The sequence below is a fragment of the Protomyctophum bolini genome (genome assembly GCF_963924005.1).
Source record: "Protomyctophum bolini genome assembly, chromosome: 3".
Taxonomy (NCBI): Eukaryota; Metazoa; Chordata; class Actinopteri; order Myctophiformes; family Myctophidae; genus Protomyctophum; species Protomyctophum bolini.
The window spans coordinates 20,587,415-20,607,607 of NC_137864.1; the positions used below are offsets into that span (position 1 = coordinate 20,587,415).

General features: G+C 44.6%; 1 protein-coding gene across 2 annotated transcripts in view; it reads left to right on the forward strand.

Moving 5' to 3' along the window:
• The window catches only part of ndst3 (N-deacetylase/N-sulfotransferase (heparan glucosaminyl) 3), a 63,223-nt gene extending 47,235 nt beyond the window's left edge, over nucleotides 1-15,988 (forward strand). Inside the window, exons 6-14 of one of the 2 annotated variants that reach the window (XM_080757650.1) lie at nucleotides 2,774-2,956; nucleotides 3,318-3,414; nucleotides 4,950-5,073; nucleotides 5,603-5,777; nucleotides 7,872-8,042; nucleotides 8,731-8,840; nucleotides 9,949-10,051; nucleotides 12,575-12,685; nucleotides 15,710-15,988. In XM_080757650.1, coding sequence (XP_080613776.1) covers nucleotides 2,774-2,956; nucleotides 3,318-3,414; nucleotides 4,950-5,073; nucleotides 5,603-5,777; nucleotides 7,872-8,042; nucleotides 8,731-8,840; nucleotides 9,949-10,051; nucleotides 12,575-12,685; nucleotides 15,710-15,718 — 1,083 coding nt within the window. In that variant the 3' untranslated portion in view covers nucleotides 15,719-15,988. Of the gene's footprint in view, nucleotides 1-2,773; nucleotides 2,957-3,317; nucleotides 3,415-4,949; nucleotides 5,074-5,602; nucleotides 5,778-7,871; nucleotides 8,043-8,730; nucleotides 8,841-9,948; nucleotides 10,052-12,574; nucleotides 12,734-15,709 lie in introns of those variants that run through there. The other variant, XM_080757649.1, reaches the window with a different exon arrangement.
• Nucleotides 15,989-20,193: the final 4,205 nt, after the last annotated feature.

Genomic DNA, 20,193 nt, shown 5'->3' on the forward strand with positions numbered 1-20,193 from the left:
GTACGTACGCGCCACAAGCAATTATGCATGTGTACATGCATGCACGTACGCACACAATCACACGCACATACGCAGACACACACACTTCGTTTCTTATAAATATTTATCCCACGATTTTGCAACCCATTTCTTTCCCCTGCCAACCTGTAAGGGCAGCGGACTGACCTCATGCTTCCTTCTGTGCATGAGGAATCCAAGCTGCTTCTTTTCATCTGACAGGGGAGAGTTTCCCCCTGGTTGTACGTATAGCGCGTGGAAGGAACACGTTTATTCCGACCAGTTCCTTTCCCCTCCATCAGGCGCTCCGGCTGGCCAGGGGCGGATAGTGTCACACATACTTTACAGACACACACACACACACGTGCGTACATATATACTTTACAGGCACACACACAATGAAAACACACGTATGGCTCTGTTTCTCTCTCTCTCTCTCTCTCTTGTTCACTCTCTCTCTCACAAACACACACACACACACAATTTACAATTCCGTCATTTATCAGATGCTCTTAATCCAGAGCGATTTACATTAAGCAAGAACAAAAACATGGCACTACATCAAATACATAAAAAATATAGTTATCATAAATCATATGTAAGCTAAGAACGTAACAGTGGAATATCTATATAATGAACCTATGCATATATACTATATAGTGATACGTCTATGTCACACGCACACACACGCAGAGGTGATCAGTATGCGGGGGGGCTTTCTGGGTCGGCCGGACGCTGATCCATCAAACTGCGACACCGCGTCGCTTCCTATCTGCGGCAACCTTCAGCGTTAAACAGGAGACCCAACAGCGCTCTGTAACAGGGAGGTGTGTGTGTATGTATACGTGCGTGTGTGTATATGGGTGTGGGTGTGTATTGCTATAGTGCATGTGTCAGTGTGTGGGTGTGGGTGTGTATATATACGTGCGTGTGTGTGTGTATAGGCCTATATGTGCGTGCGTGTGTATATACGCGCGTGTGTGTGTGTGTGTATTGCTAGTGCATGTGTCAGACAGAGAATATACTGAGCATACACATAACTGCACGTGAATTAATGCACGCGCACACACACACATACACACACACACACAGAGACACCAAATAATTCATATCTTAATGGCTGATGTTAACATTTCATCCAGACTCTCCGAGTTCCCTACAGTTGCAGAAGGTGCGTGCGTGTGTGCGTGCGTGCGTGCGTGCGTGTGTGTGTGTGTGCGTGCGCAGTGTGTGCGCAGCGTGTATAGCTATCTTAGCTTGTCTCTTTGATCAGCCTATAAAAGCACTGATGCATGGTGAGATAGCCCAGAACAAACACACTCTATATCACTCCTTCTCACCCTCATTTCTCTCTCCTCCACAGACACGTGCACTCCCTTGGACACGCTCATGCGTGTGTGTGTATACACACACACCATTCAGAACACACATGTATTTCTGTGTGTAGCTGCATCTCTGCTGTCACCTAGTGGATGTGGGGAGCATTACACTGTTGCTGTTAAATGGCCCAGGGAGATGATGTGTTCATCTGTTCCAGCTGTGGCGTTTTCATGATGCAGTTTGTTCTTTAGAATGTGCAACTCAATGTCTTTATGCACGAGACAACACTGAAGTCAATTGTCATAAAAGAGTGTACACACAAAAATGTACATTCATCACCGATCACCATGCTGAAGACATCTCAGCATCTTTACATCCTCGTCTCTCACTCTGTTTAAAAATGCTTCCAGTGGAATCATACAAACGCTTTGTTTTACAGTCCAATATCCAGAGACACTTAGTAACACAAACGAACTGCAGAGAGAGAATTGTCTGCTTAGCCTAATTCATATAGTATTGCATGACTGTGTCACTCTGTGAAAATGTTTATTAAGGTTTTTGTCCGTTCTTTTTCTTCTTCTGCCACAAATAGCAGTTCTGACGCGAAGCCCACGACCATTGGCCAAAGGGTGGCGCTATAGCACTCAATTGAAAATGCAAACTTTGAACAGGCATAGCTCATGAACCGTTTGACCGTCAGCAATACAACTTCGATACACATATGCGTCTCCTCATGCCGAACAACTTTTGTGTTCTGACTTTCATAGACAATATAGCTGCAAGCAGCGATAAGAGGGGCCAAAGAATGCAGCAATAAGAAAAAGACTATATGCATTATGCAATACGCACAAGCGAGTCTGTTTGCGGCCTGTTCGGGGTACGAACAGCTGCAATACCGCTGGGTGACCGCTCAGTTCACACAGGTGTGATTTCTCTTATTGCTTGGCCCCGTCGTATCGCTGCTTGCAGCTATATTTGTTTATTAGCATCCCCGTTAGCTTTAGCCATGAGAAAAGCTAGTCATCCTGAAATCCGATAAAAACTAAAACTGTATGTACAATCATTCTATAATAAATAAAGAAAAATAAATAAAGAAATACAGTTTCATGATTGGACAATTTGCATAATAGCATGCCACTATATTGCTGTTATAGCAGCTGTGATTTTGAAATACGCAGGGCTCCATAATGACCTTTGTTGCATATCGTGTTATAGAATCCCCAAGACTGCAGCAACAGTGCTCTGTCACATCTGCGTGTGCCCGCGCATGTGTGCGTGTGCGTGCACACGTGTGTTAGCACAATGTCTCTGTGCTAGCTGTGTACTGTATGTGGCTTGTGTCAGACAGAAAACGTGCACACGTACGCACACACATGCAAGCGTTTGCGGGGGATGCCCGGGTTATCCATCCACGCGATTAATCTCCTCTCTGTAAATTCTCTTCTTTCCACTCCAGATCAGTATTTTCATGACGCACCTGTCGAACTACGGCAACGACCGCCTGGGTCTCTACACGTTCGTGCACCTGGCCTCGTTCCTGCGCACGTGGACCAACCTGAACCTCCACACGCTCCCGCCACTCCAGCTGGCTCACAAGTACTTCCAGCTCTTCCCCGAGCAGAGGCACCCGCTGTGGCAGGTATGTCTGTGTCCAGTGGCGTGCACAGATAGACACTAGGGGGTGCTAGAGCACTACCTGCCCTTGCCCTCTGGACAGCAGTATGTGGACCATGGTGACATTGATCAATTCTTGATAAAACATATCTGCTTCTAATACATTATGTACCGGTATGCCCCAAAATCTATAAATCTCACTATTATGGCAACCGGCAGGTTCCACGTGCTGCCCCTCTAAATGTCTGTGCACGCCACTGTCTGTGTCTGTGGTGTGTACATTACACTCGGTGTTTAATTGGGCTAATTCATGCATTACGTGAGTAACACAGTCCATCCATCCATCCATCTTCAACCGCTAAACCTGTTTGTCCTTCCTGCTGTAGAATCCGTGTGATGACAAAAGGCATAAAGACATCTGGTCTAAGGAGAAGACATGTGACAGGCTGCCCAAATTCATGGTCATAGGCCCACAGAAAACAGGTGGGTTTAATTGCATGGTCATTTATAGGTCCACAGAAAACAGGTGGGTTTAATTGCATGGTCATTTATAGGTCCACAGAAAACAGGTGTGTTTAATTGCATGGTCATATATAGGCCCACAGAAAACAGGTGGGTTTAATTGCATGGTCATATATACTGTAGGCCCACAGAAAACACCTACCATGTGGGGGGTACACTTACATTTTGTTTTGCAACACATGTGCATGCACACAGACAGACACACATGTTGAAAGGAAATTCTCTCGAGATGGACCAGATAAGAGCAAATATTGGATTCCTCCCTCCTGTAGGGCTATGAGAGGGGAGGGGAATAATGTACACATAAAGTACTATTTAAACCCCCCCCCCCCTCTCTCTCTCTCTACGGCATTCATTTCGAGGTCGTTGTCCCGACCGTGAGCAACAATTAGACTATCTCAATTATCTCCAGATTGCATCGAGCGTGGCCCCGCGGCGCTCTTGCTCTTGTAATTGCTACTGGTTTGTTGTGGCTTTTAGAGGTGATGTGAAGATCTCTTGTGGTCGTCGTGCTGTTTAATTTTCCGGTTTGATTGTTACCTACCTGGTCATTCTATAGAGAGGTGATTGTTACCTACCTGGTCATTCTATAGAGAGGTGATTGTTACCTACCTGGTCATTCTATAGAGAGGTGATTGTTACCTACCTGGTCATTCTATAGAGAGGTGATTGTTACCTACCTGGTCATTCTATAGAGAGGTGATTGTTACCTACCTGGTCATTCTATAGAGAGGTGATTGTTACCTACCTGGTCATTCTATAGAGAGGTGATTGTTACCTACCTGGTCATTCTATAGAGAGGTGATTGTTACCTACCTGGTCTTTCTATAGAGAGGTGATTGTTACCTACCTGGTCTTTCTATAGAGAGGTGATTGTTACCTACCTGGTCTTTCTATAGAGAGGTGATTGTTACCTACCTGGTCTTTCTATAGAGAGGTGATTGTTACCTACCTGGTCATTCTATAGAGAGGTGATTGTTACCTACCTGGTCATTCTATATCTCATGACATCACGCCGCGGTTGTAAGCCATTCACCCAAACACATCTCTCTTGTTTTTTTTTTTACTAACCACAGTTTCAGGTTTTTATCGCCTATAACTGGAGTATGAATAGGCCTTAAGAGAGCAGACAAGCAGGGAGGCTCTCAGGGACGACTGGTGTAAAATTTGTAGCGAAGCCCTGGGGCTATGACACACACACACACACACACAGACAGGCACACGCACACACGTGTACTGTATACACGTGCACTGCACACACTCGCGCACAGAAACGGAAACACACACAATCAGACAAGCACACACGCACACACAAACATCTTGTCCTGGGTACAGATGCTGTCGTCAGATTGCTGGGAGACCTGGCAGGAGAGTGGTCCAGCGTGGATCAGGAGATTAGCGTGCCGTGTGCCAACCAACACAGACCAACAGTTTCTGCTCTCTCTGACCCAAATCACACTTAACTGGAAATGACTGATGTCTTTTTGTCGTTCCAGGAACAACTGCACTTTATCTCTTTCTGCTCATGCATCCTGCCGTCTCCAGCAACTTCCCCAGTCCCAAGACCTACGAAGAGGTGCAGTTCTTCAACACCAACAACTACCACAAAGGAATCGACTGGTAGGAATTAAGGTCCTTTATTGTCAGCCACAGTGATGGGGGGAAAACATAAGTAAAAGTATCAATACTCAAGCAATATAGATTTATTGGCTACTTCGTCGTATGGCCAATACAGAATTCATTCCATATGTTGATCTGACCCCCGTGCACACAACCTTGCCTTTAGGTGTCTTACTGGTTATTTAACCCATTCTGTGCAGGAACCCCCTTTTGGTGTTTGAAGCATTATGTTATACTTTAGCTATTGAAAAAATAGCATATCTACAGGTCTGCTATTTACAGGTCTGCTATTTTGGAAAAATCTTGAAAATGTGGCGCAAATCTTTGAATATATTCTTTCACAGTGAACGTTTTAACTCAAATCTTTGCTTCTGGGGGGTCCCTGAATTACATATATTTTTGGTGGTCCTTGACATGAAAATGTTTGAGAACGACTGACATAGAAACATGGGGTTTTTCAAGAAAACTGTCAGGATTTAGAAGACATTTGTAGAATTGTCTAGATGGGTAAATGTGTCTCTCTCTTCAGGTACATGGAGTTTTTCCCCGTGCCCTCCAACGTGACGACAGACTTCCTGTTTGAGAAGAGCGCTAACTACTTCCCCTCAGAGGAGGCTCCTCGGCGCGCCGCCGCCCTGCTGGCCAAAGCCAAGATCATCACCCTGCTCATCAACCCCTCCGACAGGGCCTACAGCTGGTACCAGGTAAGATCATCACCCTGCTCATCAACCCCTCTGACAGGGCCTAGAGCTGGTACCAGGTAAGATCATCACCCTGCTCATCAACCCCTCTGACAGGGCCTAGAGCTGGTACCAGGTAAGATCATCACCCTGCTCATCAACCCCTCCGACAGGGCCTAGAGCTGGTACCAGGTAAGATCATCACCCTGCTCATCAACCCCTCCGACAGGGCCTACAGCTGGTACCAGGTAATATCATCACCCTGCTCATCAACCCCTCCAACAGGGCCTACAGCTGGTACCAGGTAATATCATCACCCTGCTCATCAACCCCTCCAACAGGGCCTACAGCTGGTACCAGGTAATATCATCACCCTGCTCATCAACCCCTCCAACAGGGCCTAGAGCTGGTACCAGGTAAGATCATCACCCTGCTCATCAACCCCTCCGACAGGGCCTACAGCTGGTACCAGGTAAGATCATCACCCTGCTCATCAACCCCTCCGACAGGGCCTACAGCTGGTACCAGGTACGCACGCGCGCGCACACACACACACACACACACACACACACACACACACACACACACACACACACACACACACACACACATACTTGCCTACAGTACACACAAACCTATTACATAGAAACGTACAAATTAGCGATGATGACACTTTCGTTGAGCCATGCTGTGCTTCACCATGGCAGCAGTGCCCACAGCGCATTATCGCAGCATTGAATGCATGTGTATCGTTCCGCCATTTACAGCGGAGTGGAAACTAATGGGCCTCATTCATCAACATGTCTCTACGTAGAAAGGTGCGGAAATCCTGGACCAAAATTATTCAGATGAAATTAAATATGCATTATACCAGTGGCAAGGCACTGTCTAATGTGCAGCTTAAATGTTTTGATAAATGTTTAATATTTCCCTCAGTGTAAATTTGCCAGCTAATGTTGTGATAAATGAGGGCCATTATACTGTAATTCTGCTGTGAATTAACCACCTAATGTTCTAGGTCCTCTGTGCTATAACAGACCTGAGACCTGCTGTGAATTAACCACCTAATGGTCCTCTGTGATATAACAGACCTGAGACCTGCTGTGAATTAACCACCTAATGGTCCTCTGTGATATAACAGACCTGAGACTTGCTGTGAATTAACCACCTAATGGTCCTCTGTGATATAACAGACCTGAGACCTGCTGTGAATTAACCACCTAATGGTCCTCTGTGATATAACAGACCTGAGACTTGCTGTGAATTAACCACCTAATGGTCCTCTGTGATATAACAGACCTGAGACCTGCTGTGAATTAACCACCTAATGGTCCTCTGTGCAACTGTACTTGGTACGCTTTTTCCCCCGCCTTCACTCTGTCAAATCTCTTCGGCAATAATAGCCAAAGCTTTTTTTTCATTTAAAGATGAGATATTGAAGTTGTCAAACTAGCAATATGTTCCAGAAGCATCTTCCATAAAAGCCTAAATGGTCTCTGATATTTCATAAAAGCAACGGTTAAACCGCCATCTGTGATTTCTTCACCTGGTTGGCAGTATATGTACTACAGGTCAGCAGCAGCAATAACTGCGTCATGGTTTTATCGTGTTAATAAGGGCCTTTTTCGGCCCCACCCTTCTCCCATGTGTTTAGTTTCCAAGATGGCCGCAGCACCAGGAGGGTGCTACGAGCTTGTAGGTCTGCTATTTTTGAAAAATCGTGAAAATGCAGCATAAATCTTTAAATATATATTATATTCTTTCAGAGCGAACATTTTTAACTAAAATCTTTGCTTCTGAGGGGTTCCTCCTGGAACAACATATTTTCAGACGGGGGTCGGCGGCCAATTACATATAGTTTTGGGGGTCCTTGACAAAAAAAAAATGTGGGGTGCACACGCTTTTCCGACACACCGAAGATCCGAAGCGGGGGGACATGCGATGCGAAAAAGCGATGGTCCGACATGCGCTGCTCCCGTGCTTGCGGTTAGGGTTAGGTTAGGATTGAGGTTTCGGATCAATAGTATGTCGGAACTAAAGCCTGCACCCGAAACAGAGGATTTTCAGAAAACTGTAGAATGGTCCTAAGAATGGTCTAAATGTGTTTCTCTCTCACAGCATCAGAGGGCCCACGAGGACCACGCCGCCCTTCGCTTCACCTTCTATGATGTCATCAGTGCGAGACGAGGAGCACCGGCCGAGCTGCGCTCGCTGCAGAACCGCTGTCTCATCCCCGGACTGTACGCCACACACCTGGAGAGATGGCTGTCTGAGTACCCCGCTAACCAGGTACACACACACACACACACCTGGAGAGATGGCTGTCTGAGTACCCCGCTAACCAGGTACACACACACACACACACACCTGGAGAGATGGCTGTCTGAGTACCCCGCTAACCAGGTACACACACACACACACACACACACACACACACACACACACACACCTGGAGAGATGGCTGTCTGAGTACCCCGCTAACCAGGTACACACACACACACACACACACACACACACACACACACACCTGGAGAGATGGCTGTCTGAGTACCCCGCTAACCAGGTACACACACACACACACACACCTGGAGAGATGGCTGTCTGAGTACCCCGCTAACCAGGTACACACACACACACACACACACACACACACACCTGGAGAGATGGCTGTCTTGAGTACCCCGCTAACCAGGTACACACACACACACACACCTGGAGAGATGGCTGTCTGAGTACCCCGTTAACCAGGCACGTACACACACACACACACACACACACACACACACACACACACACAGAGAGACACCCCGCTAACCAGGCACGTACACTACATGGATGCAGACGCACACACAGTCACACAAACTTTGCGACACTGTGTTAATACACACATCCATCCATAAACAGTTTAAACAGTAACCGTTCCGGGTCTGTGCATGTGTGTGTCTGTACGTGCGTGTGTTTGCGTGTGCGTGTGTAGCTGCTCATCATAGACGGCCAGCAGCTCAGAAGTGACCCAGCTGCAGTGATGGATGAGGTGCAGAAGTTCCTGGGAGTCACTCCTCACTTCAACTACTCTGAGACTCTCACGTGAGTTATAGATCTACACACTCCTCACTTCAACTACTCTGAGACTCTCATGTGAGTTATAGATCTACACACTCCTCACTTCAACTACTCTGAGACCCTCACGTGAGTTATAGATCTACACACTCCTCACTTCAACTACTCTGAGACCCTCATGTGAGTTATAGATCTACACACTCCTCACTTCAACTACTCTGAGACCCTCATGTGAGTTATAGATCTACACACTCTCACGTGAGTTATAGATCTACACACCCTCATGTGAGTTACTAGATCTACAGACCCTCACGTGAATTACTCTCTCTCTCTCTCTCTCTCTCTCTCAGTCCCCTAAGGTCTTACACAAGGTCACCCTCTATATTGGTGTGAGCACAAGAGAAAGGAGATGAGAATAGAGTTGATTTCATCAGAGAATGGTAGCACATTCTTGTGTATGTGAAACTATGTCATGTAATGTGTCATTAATGCACACAACAAACGCAGTTTTTAGAATCCTAATATATAGGAAGGTAATTCACGATAGAACAATTACTGGAGATGTGTATTGACAACAAAGAGAGAGAGTGTACAGTGTGGGCGAGCATGCGTGCGTGCGCCACAACGCTCCAGTGGGGGGGGGGGGGGTGGGGGGGGGGGGGGGGGGGGGTCTGTGGGGGGGGGGGGGGGGGGGGGGGGGGGGGGGGGGGGCTTAAAATGGTTATGGCAAAACTTTACTTAAATAATAATCACTATTATGGGTCCATAAAACATTTATTCAGCTCTTTTGAATGCATTAATTGCATACACGAAAATGCATTTTTACTTGGCCATTTTACCACAGAGCTCATGTTCTGTGTGACATCATGACAGCCTCCTGACAGCACATTTATTTCAAGCCTGTATTGTCCCTTCTGGGAAACATGTCGGGGGGGGTGGAGCTCTCAACTCCTTTTGTCTCCTTTAATTCACGCAGACAAAGAATACAGATAATCATGTTTGCCTTGTCTGAAACAATAAGACTGAATTTGAACTTCAATCAAGGCTCTGTACACACCCCCACGACAAGTACTGTTTCTGAATGGTATGGCATGGGGACTAACAGTCTTGTCTCTTTGCTGTTCGTCTCTCTCAGGTTCGACCCTCAGAAGGGGTTCTGGTGTCAGCTGCTCGATGGAGGGAGGACCAAGTGTTTGGGGAAGAGCAAAGGGAGGAAATATCCTCCCATGGAGCCAGAGGTACACTCACACACACACACACACACACACACACACACACACACACACACACACACACACACACACACACACACACACATGCTTCAGCATGCATGCACGCACACTCTCTCTCGTTCCCTTGTTCAAGTTTTTGTGGTGTGGGTTTAAAATTGCCTGGGTTCAAGTCCTGTATACGGTTTATAGAGTCCCATTTGTTGTACGACCAGTTGGATGGGATTCAGGTTGGCTTGGCGGTGTCCCATATCTTCTTTATGCATTTAGAGGCACCAACCGCTGACTGCTGGGAAGAAACAAGACCAACTTGACATTGGTTTTGCCAGGAAAATAACCTTGTTAATGCACACATGCAGAAATACTTATGCAGGTATGCAGTCAACCTTTGGCCATATACTCTTAACCTGCCTGCAGCTATTTGGAATCGGAGTGTGCGTCATGCGCACTTTGTGGGAAATCTGGGAATGCTCTATATGCATCCAACTCTTTTTGTAGGAAACAAAAAAAGTTATTTTAACCACACTATTTCATTTCATAATTTGATGCCGTGGTTTTCCATAGTTTGTATTATTGGTGTGGCGACGTTGTGACATGATGAGTTTAAAGGGTCTTAAAATGGTACTGTCAGCCAATGTGTTGCAGCCATGATCTTATACAACCTAATTATGAGGATTCAATAGTGAAGTGGCTCCCCCTGAGAGAGGAGGGAGGGAGGGAGGGAGGGAGGGAGGGAGGAAGGGCACAGACAGAGCGACACAATCTAATCTATAAATCTGTGTCTCGGCCACTAATTCCATGGAGGAGAGACGCACAGACAATGAATTACACATTTACTCTAACGTGAACACACGCATACGCATGTGTGCGCACGCACACACACACACACACACACACACACACACACGCACACACACACTTAACATATATTCTATCAGTGGCCTCGCCTGTGTCATGTGTAATTAAAATGTATTGGAGCTTCCAGCCGAGGGAATAGAAAAGAGAAGACAAATGAAGGGGAAGTGAGGGAGCAGCGGTAAAGATATGTGGCTTCACACACACAGCAGCCATCGTCTTATGCAAGTTTCATGTTTTTAAAAAAATATATATATGTTTTTTGCTTCCTGCCACTGGTCCCCTATAGTGGCCCACAGGTCCTATTGAAGAGAAATAAATGAAGTAATCTTAGGATTGTGACAACGTGCTTCATCTCTCCATTTCTCCTCCTCCTCCCGCTCTCTCTCACCACAACCTGTTCTATTGTCTCTCCACCATCCCCAGCAGCATTTCACTATTATGCACCACAAACCTGGAATAATGTTCCAGGTTACATTAGGAAATCCCCAACCTAATAAGGATGTCTAATAACAGCTAAAGTCTTGCCTGGGCTTTAAATTAGCTGTTTTTTGTTTAGTTTTTTTAATCAAAGGTGGGAGTGTTTGTTCTAATTTATATGCTGCTTTATTTTACAGTTTTTAATTGTATCTATTATCATTTGTTAATTGTGTTAAAAGTGTACTGTTGCACTGTATTTGTTTTTATCCTGAAAAGCAGTGGTTCCCAAAGTTGGGTCTGGGGACCCCCAGGGGTCCTTGAGGGAGTTCCAGAGGGTCACCAGCTAAATGATCATTTGGAACCAAATGGACCCATGTGGGTCTGTAACTCAGAGAGTGTACAAATGGAACCAAATGGACCCTAACGGGTCCATTTGGTTCAATTTGTACTAACAAAATTAACATTGATTTTACAATATAAATTCAGGTCTCCAAGATAGAAAGTTTGACTCTTTTAAACGCGTAACCCGCATTTTAATCAACCCCCCTTCACTGCCGAGATTGTTGTATTACCTTTAGAGCATACGCTGAATTATTTGGGCTCTAAATCCGCGAAAATCCAGTGAAAAAAGGTTTCTCGGTTTGTTATGATTCGATCGTACCATCCACCATCTTGGTGCACCCGGAAGACGCACACAAGACCCGTCTCCATGAGGCGTTGTACCCCATTCATTTGCATTGGCCTCAATTTCCCAGAAGCCCTAGCAGCCCACAGCATGTGACGATTTCCGGTTTCGTCATCAAAACAAAAGCATCTAGTCTCTATCTCCGCGGCGAAGACAGAGTTTATTTTTATTTATTACAATACGGCGGATTAAACACAAAACAAAAGGCGGGTATGTCGTATATAGCAACGACAGTAACCTGGAGTAAACCATTCCTGGCATTAAAACTGTTTTAAATGGGGGTCCGTAGACTAATACGTACACATGTCACACTGGGGGTCCTTGAAATTAAAACGGGTTGAGAATCACTGCTGGAGCGGTAAAAATGTTCTCTTATGGGGGTCCCTGGCATATCTTTTCAAATGTTGGGTCCGCGGGCTAATTAGTGACATTTTGGGGGTCCTTGACATGAAAAAGTTTGGGAACCACTGCTGTAAAGCACTTTGAATTGCCTTGTGTATGAAAGGTGCTATATTAACTAATCCAATTGCCTTGTGCCCCCCCCCCCCCCCCACCCCCCCTGTGTGTTCCAGGCGCGGGCGTATCTCTCCAGGTACTACAGGGACCAGAACATTGAGCTGTCCAAGCTGCTCCATCGTCTGGGCCAGCCGCTGCCCTCCTGGCTGCGAGAGGAACTGCAGAAGGTAAACACAGCAGCTAGCAGACAGAAAACATGATGAAACTAAAAAACATGCAAGAATATAGAACCCAAACGCCCGGGGTTATTTAATCCATTAAATCATAGCGCCCAGCAATTTATAGCAGCGGAGGGGACCGCGGTGGGCACATGATCTTTGCTTAGAATTGGACGGAATGATTTAGATCAAGAGTTAACGTTTTTAACGTCCCGTTTTAACGTCCCACTGTTGCGCAACATCGAATGTTGCACAACAGACGCTCCCAGCCTGTGGAGCGATGCGATCGGTTTTGATATCAATAATATCCGTCCTTTTGATCAATCTCCGTCCTGGGCGCTGGGCGTTACTAATTGAAAGGGCGGAGAACTTCGTCCTGTGCACTCGAGAACTACTGTAGATTGCATGAATGTCAATTGTCCAGGGACACATATAGACATCAAAGGGGGCTTCAGCGTCTGCCCTTCTACCCGTCTGTAAAACAACTGCCCTCTCCAGACTACGGATGCAGTGTTTACTATATGGTGAAAGAAATGCAAATCCTTTCCAGCATTCAGGAGAATTCATTTTTTCCCCCAAAGACTCCTGAAAGAGTGCTGGGTTGCACCCCAAAAATAGCTGATCAACATGTCCCAGCGTGACGCGTTGTGAGCTTGTAGATCTGCTATTTTCGCTATTTTTGTCTAAACATGCCCTCTTACGGGATGTCAGCCCCTGCCTCTCTAACACTCTCTGCACGTCCTTGCAATTGTCATACGGACAGACTCGGGCCTCGCCAGGCCGGATCCAGTGAAGGCTGCATGCGACAATATTTACAACAGCATAATTATCAGTCCTCGAGAGGGGTCAAGAGATCAAGTTTGAGCGCTTTTGCCACAAAAAGTACAGGTAAAGGGTTTTTTTGTTTCTCTCTGGGTCTATTTACAAGCTTACGCCACAAACAACCTCTTAGCTTCCAACGCATCGCAAAGCAACACATGTTTTGGCCAGAGAGATTTGGTTCTAGAAAGAATGAAGGGATCCAAGTGCAGACACTGTGGCAGTTCACCCTGCTACTGACTGTATTTAACAACCTGTAATAAGAGTCCTGTGTTATTTCCCCCCTTAACTTATAACAGGAATGTTTTCACACAAACAGGGTTAAAGTTTGAACTATACTTTGTTGCAGAGTGATATTAGTTTGACTTTATATATTGTGTGATTGTTGATTGATGACTGATTAATATGATTGTTGGCTCCAGTGTAGAGAGCATACCAACTGTGGGTTTAATGTGTAAAGTGGGCAATTGAGTATTAGTCATTATGTTATGTGACACATTAAAATGTGTACATGGAATGTATTGTCTCTGGACATTAAGAAAAAATTGTGTAAAATTGTGGAATCAATTCAGGTTTGGTATGGTCCAGTGGGAGGGGCTTAGCCTATTTACTGTAAGTAGGGAGACCTGCCAATGCCTGGCAGTCACTGAAGGACTGTTGAGGTGGAAATACTCGAGGCCAAACTGTCCAGTTATTGTTGTAGACACTTTGGTTCTTCATTTTCATCACTGCACTCTGTGTAACAAGGTGAATAAAACAAGAAATATTACATAGTCATATTTGTCAGGTGAAACAAACGCTGTCTCACGAGTTTCAGAGTATGGGGTCAGACTCCCATTGGCTTAGGCGGTGTTTCAGAGTATGGGGTCAGACTCCCATTGGCTTGGGGTGGGAATCTCATTGATGACTAGGTCGCTTACATTTCATGAGCTGTCATTAGTCAGGTTTCACCTGACAAAAACCACGTCATCTCTGCAGCGGGTGGCGGTGGCTCAGGGGTAGAGTGACTGGATCGTAACCTCAAGGTTGCCAGTTTCGAACCCGGGCTCCCCCAGATTTAGTGTTGAAGTGTCCTTGAGCAAGACACTGAACCCCTAATTGCTCTTGATGTGCAGGTTGGTGCCTTGCATGGTTTCCACCGCCATCGGTGTATGAATGTGTGTGTGTGTGAATGGGTGAATGTAGTGCACAATCTATGTAAAGCGCCATAAAGACGCTATATAAATGCACCATTTACCAATTACCAGCAAGGAATCTGCCTGGCGATTTTTCTGTAATTTTCCAGTGTTGGGCAAACAACACGCTAGGTCAGAGTGCGACACTAAGGAAGCACATTATGTAGGATGTTGGTTAAACCCAGGGGGGCAGTCAGACGGATATTTTGTGAAGCCACTAAGGAAATGAAAGTTCATATAATGGCCTGTTGTGGCGCTCTCATTGGGCTCAAAAAAACCCATAGCCCCATAGAAGTCCATGTATTTGGGCCCAACTTCACCTAGACTGTATTACCTTAATAAACATGGTCATGAATACTTTTTGCTTCCAGTCACTAGTTTAAAGTCTCATTTCTAATGTCATAATATTCTTTTTGGAAAATTATGGTCCCATTTATTAAAAAAATGACCATAAAGTCGCGCATGTTCTGAGGGGCGTGGCTACCGTTACAGTCTATGAACGGGATCCCCCAACCACTCGAGTCAAAATAAAAACCAACGAAGAAGAAGGGGGAAGTCCCGCCTCGTTGTCTGGGCCAGCCAATGGGCCAGCTGGCCTGAACTGGGCCAAAACAGATCTAGAAAGATGGCGACTTCCATTGCAAGGACTGACAGGCTTCATTTTACGTTCACGTTAGACCCGCGGAACGCTTTGTCCATATTTTTTACAGTCTATGGTTAAACCATACAAAAAGGAAAATAAATATTCAGGATAAAGATTCCATGGTGTAGTTAGTTATTAAAAAGTGAAAATCTAAATTACAAACATTGTTGTTATGGTGTATGTGTACGTCACATGTGGCAACATGTCATGTTTCAGTTATGTGCTAGTCCTTGTGAACTATAGGAGTCACCTGACAAAATGAAAATAACCGTTTTACATGCTACTGTAAATACTGGTCAGCAATGCATTAACGTTTATCCTTTTGTCCTTTTCTCTCTCAATCCTTTCTCCCTCATTCTCTGCCTCTGTCCGTTCCGTCTCTCTCTCTTCCTGAAGGTCAGATAACCTTTGAGTCCAGGAGCAAGGGTCGTCCGGGGTCATGGGTCACGGAGCGACGAGAGGGCCTGACCTTCAGATGAACTTTCTGTGTCCCTGTGATGAACTCTGAGGTGAAGGACGGACGGTGTGAAGGACACTGCTGCGTCCTTCACTGGGAGACCACATGACACGTACTGGATGCAATAAGACTGAACCCTGGAGGAGAGACAGGACAGACGGACGGATGAGCATAGATATTAAAAAAAAATAGATGCCTCATTGGCCGCTGCAGTTCATTGGAGCGACGTGTCTCCATTGGAGGCAGGAAGTCAAGCGGACGTGCTGCAGAAAGCATTTGCTGAAGGCACGCTGCGTTGTGGCGTCGCTGCCCATGTGACGTCATGCACTCATGCGACTCCTCGTCGGGGCTGTCAACTCAAGTGACTACTGGGCCAATCACAGCGCGTCTTTTCCGGGGACTTCTGTTACGCACGCAAGGAAATCCCCTGGAGAATTGTGCCTTCAATTTTGACATAGCGCCCCTAGAGCCGGAAGAGGCTTCTTACCTTTTTATGTCTATGCGGACGAGTGGATGTTTGGATGGTTCCAGAAAACAACAGTTTCAAGGATAATGCAATCAAGAAAATGTTCTCTGGAATGCAACAAGGGGTCCAGGGTCTGGGCGGGGGGGTCCTCCTATGGACCCTATGGAGTGTCTCTGCTATATTATGGTCTCTATGATTCTTTTTTTGGTTTTGTTTTGTTTGTGTTTTCACATTTAATTTATGGTGCCAGAACAGCGCTGGTCAGCTGTGCTTGGATCCCATAGGAATAACGTTGCACTATATGTTCTGTACTTCTGTTCCATGTGTTTCCCCCCCCATAAGACATGCAAGCACACTAAAGTGATTTTTCACTTTGGTTTGGTATGTACTGTACATTAACAAACCCTGATTTATCTATCACGAAGAAAGCGCATGGACTCAGGGTTGGTGACAAGCCGTTATTTTCTATTATCGGTTTTAATCTTTATTATTTTTATTTATTTTTAAGTGGAGCTAGTTTTAGCCTTTTGTTTTACCCCCCTCTGTATTCTATTCTTACAGCCTTGTCCACCCATAGCGAGGTCAATGGAGGCTTTCTTGACGAGGTTTAAGAGAAAACCATTGAAGCACAGAAGCAAGATGTCTGGTCTGCACACTGCTTTTCCTGTGATACGTCCTGCAGAGAACAGCTGTGTCCAGTTACACGTGATTATTTCAGCACTATAAAGGACTGAGAGTGAGAACATGATGAAGAAAGAAAAAACAGGTGCGCTTCCTCTGGAAACTGCCCTTTGTTTAAGGCAGTGGGTGCTCAGCTTTGAAAATAACTTCACTCATGAACCAACTAAATGGAAAAAAGTATTTGAGTCTGCTTCGGCTATAGTGCCGAAACGCGTCGACGTTGAGAAATTGCATCTGAGCCAGTCTTGCATTCTTTTATTTGCCGCGTTTTCCATTTAGTTGGTTTATGAGTTTGAGAGATGAACATTGTGGTCTCCCGTTAATTATAGACAGACTGTCTGCTATAGCACGGTTTTCTAATGCTTCCTCCACACAGTCTTGAGTCTCCGCTTCCGTTCCGTCGTGTACATTTTGTCCTACTGTAAATCAAATGAATTGAAGAAGCACATCTACAGTAAGGTTGCTGCTAAAGCAGAAATGTAATTCATTCTATTTTAAAATGTATTTCTTTTGTGTAAATGGCGAACGATGACAACGTCCTTTGCACCGCTTTCAGGGGGCGTTAATATTACAGACTAGTGGGAAGCATTGAAACATTGTGGAGAAGTTGTCTGGCCTAGAGTCAAGTCTCCAGTCAACTCCTGTCCTAGACCAGTGGTTCCAGTCAACTCCTGTCCTAGACCAGTGGTTTTCAACCCGTTTCATTTCAAGGCCCATTGTTTATTGGGCCACGGACCAACATTTAGCCTCTCAAATCTAAAGAATATATTGTTGTCGTTGGACAAGATGTTGTCCACAATTCCATGCTGTATTGATGTTGGTACCATTAGGAGAGTTAACAGGCAAATGTTGACTTGTGTATAGACTTCTTGTAAATTGAAGTAATGCAGGTTGTTTAACAATAATGTAACTCTTGAGAGCGTAAAGAAGATGGGTCCATTTGGTTACCAACTCTCCATCATTTGGGACAACCTGGAAAAACCCCTCACTGGTTGAAACCCACTGTCCTAGACTGTATCCTACTCCTTACCATTGTAAGATTGAACTCCCGATAGTAGCTACTGTAAAGATGGACACTTTAGTTTTCCAATTGCTTTGGCGGTGTCTCATGTAAGCCTAAATTAACTTTTTCCTTTTATTTCCTTTTTTTTTTTTTTTTTTTTACCAGTTGCCAATGTTGATTATAGCTTCAGTTTGAATGCAAAACAGGTAAAAATCTAAAACAAATAAACAAAAAACTGTAAATGTCCAACACAAAAACCAAAATAAAAGAGAGGGTTATGATTACCAGCACAGACATGTTTTTTATTCAGTTCGTGTGCGCACATGCACACACATGCAGGCGCGCGCGCACACACACAGACACTGAGATACACATGAGATCTACTAGGCCCAAGTTAAGGTTATTTCATATTTATTTGAAACAGGAGCTGACCCAAGTGTTGTACACGAGAACGATGACAAATTACAATTTAGTTATACATACACTATTTAAACATATTCTGCACCAGTGCCATATGAGACTTCAGTGTAGTAATATACTATTTTAGTTGCAACTGTCTGCACCTGAGTGACCTGACTCCCCACCCCCTCCCTCACTGTACCACCCCTATTAAAAAAATTGCTCAATGCTGACAGACGGTCAAGTGGATTCATGAATGTATGTATTTATAGACAATATTTTAGGCCAATAAAAAAAAGTCTACATACCAAATGTTGCACTAAACAAAAGAAGCCTGTCGGCTGCCGGACTATCTGGAGTGAGTGTGGAAGTACAAGTAAAGAAAGACACACATGATCTTACCTTCAGCCTGTAGTGTGCCCTTTTGACCACAGAGTGGTGCTCTAATGTCAAATTAGATTATACTAGACATCTATAATCTGAAATTCATTCAGTTGTCTCTGAATAAATTTAAGTTAATTAATATTATGTATAGTCTAGTCTATCTAATATAGCTCATATGAATGTACTACATACAGTACACACTATGAACAAGTGACTGTGAGAATTAATAGTCTGTCTACACAACAGGCCTTCTACAGTATCTGGATGAATATACTGCATGTACTCTAGAGTCTATCAAATGTTGAATATATGAATAGCCTACATAAAAAAATATATATACATAATTATGAAGTAGTGAAAATAGACGTTCTACATTAAGCTCGCGAAGCGACGCATTGTGTGCTTGTAGATCTGCTAGTTTGGCTCCCAGGCAAACTCTGTCTAATCCTTTTGGGACTCTCGACCTGAAAAGTTTGGGAAACACTGCTGTATAGTATTAAAGGACCACTTCACCACTTTTCAACCCATCTTCATATAATAGGTCCTCACTAATAATCATGATAAAATGGCACCATGTTTTGGCTGTGGGCAGTTCAGAATCCCGTCCACATCATCGTTTTTAGAACGATAGCTTCCATTTTCGCATTGCAACTTTTCAGGACTAGAAAGCCTGCAGTTTCTATATTAGCTTAGATTCCCCATCGATGAAGTCACTGGTGGACGGGTTTTTGAACTGCCCCCTAGCCCTCCTATGAACACAGACAAAGTAGAAAAAAATGGCGCCATTTTATCATGATTATTAGTGAGGACCTAGTATATGAAAATAGGTTGAAAAGTGGTGAAGTAAAGATGTGGTTGAAGATGTGGTTGTTAAATTGAAGTTTTCATGAATACTAATTAAGCCATGCTGGTATACAAACATTAGAGGCCACAATAACATCAATGCACTCTATATTGACTTTCACAAAAACAATACTTACATACTTTGTATGTTATTTCGAGAGCAATATTACCTGCCATGACATACTCAGCTTAAGAATTGAGGAACAAAACAGTGGTATTATAATATAATTTATTGTGAATATTCTTTTGTAGAAAGGTTCCGGCTCAGATTTTCTGTTTGTTAGGTCAACAGGAGCTGTTCCTCTATAGCAAACAAAGTCTACACAGAAAATGGTTGTCATTCCTGTGAACATTGTTTGACATGCCGTCGCTAAGCTGTGTGTGTGTGTGTGTGTGTGTGTGTGTGTGTGTGTGTGTCTTTACGCACACTCTCATTCCATATACTGTACAATGAAAAGTCCTTCAAACAAAGTGAGGGGCAATTTGTTTGCATTTATTTACTTTTTTATTCTTAGTGGTTGCTTATTTAAAACGAGGCTATAGGCATTCATAAATGGCATTTCACTGCATGGTAAAAAGACCACACCTGTATACTGTGTGTACTGTGTGTGTGTGTGTGTGTGTGTGTGTGTGTGTGTGTGTGTGTG